At 32.0% G+C, this 6,506-nt stretch overlaps 1 protein-coding gene across 2 annotated transcripts in view; it reads left to right on the forward strand.

Annotated features, from left to right (window-relative positions):
* Positions 1–488: 488 nt before the first annotated feature.
* Positions 489–6,506, forward strand: part of LOC106786381 (putative uncharacterized protein DDB_G0282499) — a 45,254-nt gene continuing 39,236 nt past the window's right edge. For both annotated transcript variants that reach the window (XM_014747689.1, XM_014747690.1), the window contains exon 1: positions 489–2,424. In XM_014747689.1, coding sequence (XP_014603175.1) covers positions 2,331–2,424 — 94 coding nt within the window. In that variant the 5' untranslated portion in view covers positions 489–2,330. The remainder of the gene's footprint in view (positions 2,425–6,506) is intronic.

Genomic DNA, 6,506 nt, shown 5'->3' on the forward strand with positions numbered 1-6,506 from the left:
AGAGAGAGATAGAGATAGAGATAGAAAGAGAAAAAGAACAAAATACGTAATCAAGAAGAGTATAGAGAAGAAACCCCCAGATGTCATGATGATGATGACGACGACGACGACGACGATGTATTTGTCAGTTACGAATAATATCTTCAACATCAAATATATTCCTTTACGACATTCACGTTTCTGTTATTAAGATTTAACAGCGTGACCAACGAAAAATCAATCGAATTTAAAGATTTTTTTTTGTTCATTTCTTTCTTTATTATTTTTGTCCCTCTTTAATACTGCTGTAAGATTATATAGTCCATCTACTATCTCTATATCCTCTGTGCGTGTATGTAACCTTTTCTCCTGTGATACGGAGAAAGGAGTACCAGAGGAACGAGTTAGAAACGAACAAAGTTAACGAACGAGAACGACAGAAAGAAGAGACGCATACGCATCATATATATATATATATATATACATACACATATATATATATATATATATATATAAACTTGTCTCTCTTCTTCGAAGAGAGAAAAAGAAAGGAGAAAAGATAAAAGAGAGTGCGCGTGCCGTATTTTCTAGTGTTATGTCGGGAAAGTTAATATCTGCTTTTTCTTAATGTGCATTGTCGTTTCTTAAAAAAAGAAAAAAACGGCACATTTTGTTGACCCATTATTATCTGATACAAAATACAAAAACGAGAAATAAAAATAATTACAATTGATAAAAGACTTGAAGAAATAAGACGATTCCTAGAGAAGGAAGGAAAGGAAGGAAGGAAGGAAGGAAGGAGCGCCGTAGTGACGTTCGAGTGTCGTTTCTTTCTCTCTTCCATTTCCCATGGTGAAATACGGCGTTCTTCATCAAACGACGAGAGACCTACTCTTCTTCTATCTCATTTAACTCTCAACGCCGTACTTATAATTCTTCTACTTGTGCACTATTATCTCACTTTACGAAAGTAAAAGATAAAGGATCGTAATCTATTATCTTTCACTGTTTTTTTCCTTATCTACCTATCTATCTATCCATCTATGTCTTAAAAGATAAAAACAAAAAAGAAAAACGAAAGATAGAGAGAGAGAAACTAACACACGATTTAAGATCGATCTTTTTTTTCGTCTAATCATCGATCAAGCGCGTGTGTGTTAAACAACAGCAATACAACATACACAACAGGGAGGAGTAGAAGTAGTAATAGTAGTGTAACAGTACAGTAACAACACACTGATATCAACAGTAACACCACAGTCCACTACTACTACTACTAACAGTAGTAACAGTACAGTAACAGCAGCTCCACGCATTCGTTAGAAAGAGTGAGAGATAGGGAGAGGGAGAAAGAGAAAGAGAAGGAGACAGAGTGTGAGTAGTGGTGGGGGGAAGAGAAAGAGAGACGGCACGCGCGCACTCACGTACAACGCGCGAACGAGAGCCCTCGTTGGTCCGTGCCCTCCGATAGTGTTGGGAGTGTCTCTTCTGCTTCTCTCCACAACCCAATATCATAATAGTCAAAGAGAGGAAACAAGGGAGAAATCAAAGAATAATAATAATAATAATAATAAGTGCCAACAACACTAATATATATACCTAATACAGCAGTGTGTGTGACATGAGAGAAAAATTATCGTAAATCTCGCGTTATAAACTTCTATTTTGATTGACAATAAAAAGAAATTAAGAAGGAAAAAAAAAAAGGAGTGGGAGATTAAAAAAAAAGTATCGTGCGTGAGTGCAACGACAAAGATTAGCAGTAACAACAGCAGTAACAACACATCACAACATCTATCAACAACGAAATACGACGATAGTTTCTTTTCTTTCTTAATCCATATATATATATATATATATATATATATATATATATATATGTATATTTGATACGGAAGAATCCTGGTTCTTTCTTCCGGTGTGTATACGCTCGTGTGTGTCTCCTCGTACCTTTTTTCTCGGCTTTGCGGCACCAAGTGGAAAAGAGAGAGAGAAAGAGGATAAAGGTTAGGTTAGAACCGGCTTAATCCGTCTGTCTCTTACTCTCTTACTGATTCACTCACGTTTACGTTTACGTTTACGTTCACGTTTACGTATAGTAGATATATCTCTCTCTCTCTTCGTTTTCATCGTGACGTATATATATTCTATCTCTTTTCTTCTTCTATCTTATTATACGAGTGTGAGCACGCGCGCTTGCTTGCTTGCTTGCTTGCTTGCGTGAGGCGGCAAATAATACACACTCGAAGAATACGAAGAGGAAAAGGAAAATTGAAGGAAGAAGAACGAAAGAAGAAAAAAGAAAGAAAGGAAGGAAGGAAGGAAGGAAGGAAGGAAGGAAGGAGACACGAATGCCGATCGCTGGTAGAGTTCTGGTTGCTGGAACCGCGGCCCATTGCCTGTCTTCCGCCGTTGGCATGCTTCGATTCCTCGCCAGACTTTCAGGTTAGCGCACCCTTCGAAATATCCGTACTCAACGTAACGCGCGAGCGCGACGACGGAAACGTATGAAATAGTATGTATATGTATAATATGTGTATTATTCTACCTCTCACTCATTCACTCACTCACTCATTTATGTTAACTTATATTTTATATATTTGTTTTTTTTGTATTTTATGTTTTTTATATATATGTTCAATTAGTTGTTTCTCTCGTGTCCAAAAATAAGATTATTAATAAATAGGTATCGTAGGAAATTTGGATATTAAAAAGAAAACTAGAACTTTGTTTTGATTAAATTGGACGTTTCGTATCTTTATTGGGACTTCTTCAGCAACTTATTCTCTAAAGTTCAGCGTCTTTTTTTTATTTAATAATTAATTAATAATTAATTATATATATGTTCAATTAGTTTTTTCTTTCGTGTCCAAAAATAAGATTATTAATAAATAGATATCGTAGGAAATTTGGATATTAAAAAGAAAACTAGAACTTTGTTTTGATTAAATTGGACGTTTCGTACCTTTATTGGGACTTCTTCAGCAACTTATTCTCTAAAGTTCAGCGTCTTTTTTTGATTTAATAATTAATTAATAATTAATTATATATGTGTTCAATTAGTTGTTTCTCTCGTCTCCAAAAATAAAATTATTAATTAATAGGTATCGTAGGGAATTTGGATATTAAAAAGAAAACTAGAACTTCGTTTCGTCCCTTTATTGGGACTTCTTCAGCAACTTATTCTCTAAAGTTCAGCGTCTTTTTTTTTATTTAATAATTAATTAATAATTAATTATATATGTGTTCAATTAGTTTTTTCTTTCGTCTCCAAAAATAAAATTATTAATAAATAGATATCGTAGGGAATTTGGATATTAAAAAGAAAACTAGAACTTCGTTTCGTCCCTTTATTGGGACTTCTTCAGCAACTTATTCTCTAAAGTTCAGCGTATTTTTTTATTTAATAATTAATTATTAATCATTTTATAGATTCTAAAACTATATTTTTCTTTTCTTTTTTTCGATTAAAAGAGAAAAAGAAAATTTCTATTAAATCAATCTAACTTTTTACATATTTTATATACATAAAGTATGTACATGTTTCTTTTATACATTCATAATTTTAAGTTTCTATCTTCAAATTCATATCATTCTTCTTTCCCTTTTTCTTATAAAAAGATACAAAAATTTAATCAACTTAACCTCAATACTCTTATATACCTTTTTAATATATAGTACATACATACATCATGATTTTTATGCATTCACGATTTTAGATATTGTCACATATTGCAAGATTAATTTAGACTTTTTAATTTCGAATTGGTATTAGTTATATTCTTCAAAATTTAAATCTATAATACATTACAATTTTATCCCTATTACTTCTTTCTCTATCTCTCTCTCCCCCCTTTTATTTTTAAATTAATCAATTATATTAGACTCTTCATATATAATAACTTCTAAATTATCATAACCATCTATCTTCCACTACATATACAAAAAAAAGTAGTAAGTGTATCTTACCTTCCATTGATCTTTTAGTCATCAATTCGAATAAAAATAAAAAATATGTTTAAAACGATCGTTTCTCTCTCTCTCTCTCTCTCTCTTAAACTTTATATATGTGTATGAAAAAAAGAGAGAGAAAGAAAATCTTTGACGAGGTGGCGGATGCTTCGTCTTCGTCTTCTTCGTAGTCGTAGTCGTTGTGCTCATTCGGCTCGACCAAAAACGGACGGCTTGCTACGAAGGAGAAGAAGAAGACGACTAAGAAGACGAAGAAGACGAAGACTAAGACTAAGACGACGAGAAACGTAGACAGAAAAAGAGGTGCAAGAAAAAAAGACGCGCGGCTCGTCGTCTCGCGGAAGCTTCTTCTCGCGCGTGTGCATCCCAGAGGATCTCCTCCTTTCCGAGTGTGAAGCCACTTGAATTCCGGGATGTCTCTATCCTCTCTATTTCTCTATTTCTCATTTTTTTTTCTCCTCTTTCCATTTCACTGTCTGTCTCCGTCTCCGACTCTGTTTCTGTTTTTATTTCTCTCTTTTTCTTTCTCATTCTATCTTTCTCTGTCCTCTTTTCCCCTTTCTCTTTTTCTTTTTTTTTTTTCTTTTCTTTCTCTGTCTCTTTCTTGTAAAGATACGAAAAGGCGTCTGGATTCTTTCGAATCGTAATATTGGTTGGTTGGTGGTGATGATGGTGGTTTAGCTCTACGGCTAAGGATGTGAACTTTACACGCGACGAAATCGAATTCTAACAAGTTTTTGAATTATTTTGTTGCCCTTTTTCAACGTTCTCATTCGTATCTCTTTGAATGAAAAATGAATAGAAAAAGAGATATGTGTCATATGTTTTGAATCATTTCATAGAGATTCAAAGTTTAGTAAAGGTTGGTTGTTGTGTTGAATCTTCCTTTACGATAGGTAATATTTTCTTGTTTATTCTTTCATTGAACATTCTATAAAATTGAACAAATCTCTCTCTCTGTAGATTATCATTTTCTCTCTTTCATATTTATATATTATTACTATGTCATATATACACATATATTTATACTTAAGAAAGTACGTAATGTATTCTTATTGGATAAACTAAATACTTGACGTATGTAGTAAACGTATATATAGGATATATTACATCCAAGGTTTTGTATATATACACATACATGTATATACTATAACTCGTTGTTAGGTAAATTATTCGATATGATATTAAAATAACGTGTGTTCCTTAATCTTTTCTCGATTACTTTCAATTCAATCGATTTAACTACCAACGTTTTAATATTTTTTCTATTTATTTTTCTCTTTTTTTAAAATTCACATAAGAAATCAAATTCCTGAGAGATTTTGTGAAAAAAGAAAAGTAAAGAGAAGAAAATTTACGACGGGTAGGTTTCCTTTTCGTAAAGATTTACGTTCGACGATTGAGAAATTAGGTTAGGGAAACTTTCTTTCTCTCTCTCTCTCTCTCTCTCTTTCTCTCTCTCTCTTTCATTCTTCCTTATAGTACTCTGTGTGTTCGTTATCGTTCGGTGCAACTCGGAATCGATCGCGATACATGGCCTAGTCTAATTTTTCCGAGGTAGTTTTAAAATTCTCCATTTCTATTTCTTTCTTTATTTTATTCTTATTTTCTTTCTTTCATTCGTTCTTTCTATCTATCTCTTTCCCTTTCTCTTTCTCTCCCAGAACATTTATCTTTAGAAGCAAAAGGATCGTGCGCTTTTTTTCTTCCCTCTTTCTTAAACGGAAATAGCAATCGTTCTGCGGACTCTTTTGCGAATCACCAAACCGTACAGATATTCGGACAAAATTTATTTTCGTGTAACTTTTCGAACCGGTGAGAACATTTTTCCTACGGAAGGACTTATATTGTTAAATTAGAGAGAAAGTTGTACTAGAAAAGCAACAGATTTTGTTTTTTGGGGAGGAAAGAAACGAAATTTCGAATTTGATTTACAATTATAATTGATTTATCGATTGGTCAATAGGATTCTTATAATTAACACGAATTATTATTGACTTTTGATCATTTTTTTTTATTATAGATAAACTGTTAATTAATTTTCATATTGAGATTATCGAAAGTTCGAGTATCGAGATAACATAAGACTATTTAGTATAGTGATACAAATGTTTCGTGATAGACGAACCCCTATGTAGAAATAGAACAAAAAAAATCATTAAAATTCAATTATTTTATAGTATATGTTACCATGGTTAAAATGTGAAATCGGTATATTCGTTAAATAATTAGCTAAAACATGAAACAATTATATTGATCTAATAGAATATGAAAAAGAAAAAGACAGAATTACATACCTAAATTATACTTACATGTTAAATTATTATTTAATTAGGTAATATGAGAATTAACGAAAGGCACATAAGTAAAATATAAAAATTGAAATTTGAACCGTAGATTAGATATTATTAAATAACATAAGAACGGATAATTACGAAGCCTTATTGTATAAACAAAATCTAATTTTTAAGATGGATCAAATCTCAATTTCATACTTTAACTATACTAGTTTCTCGTGAATTCATATTGTACCTAGTTATTGCTTTAAAAAACAT

Source organism: Polistes canadensis, unplaced genomic scaffold (genome assembly GCF_001313835.1).
Source record: "Polistes canadensis isolate GaletaPanama2010 unplaced genomic scaffold, ASM131383v1 scaffold_72, whole genome shotgun sequence".
In the NCBI taxonomy this organism is placed as follows: Eukaryota; Metazoa; Arthropoda; class Insecta; order Hymenoptera; family Vespidae; genus Polistes; species Polistes canadensis.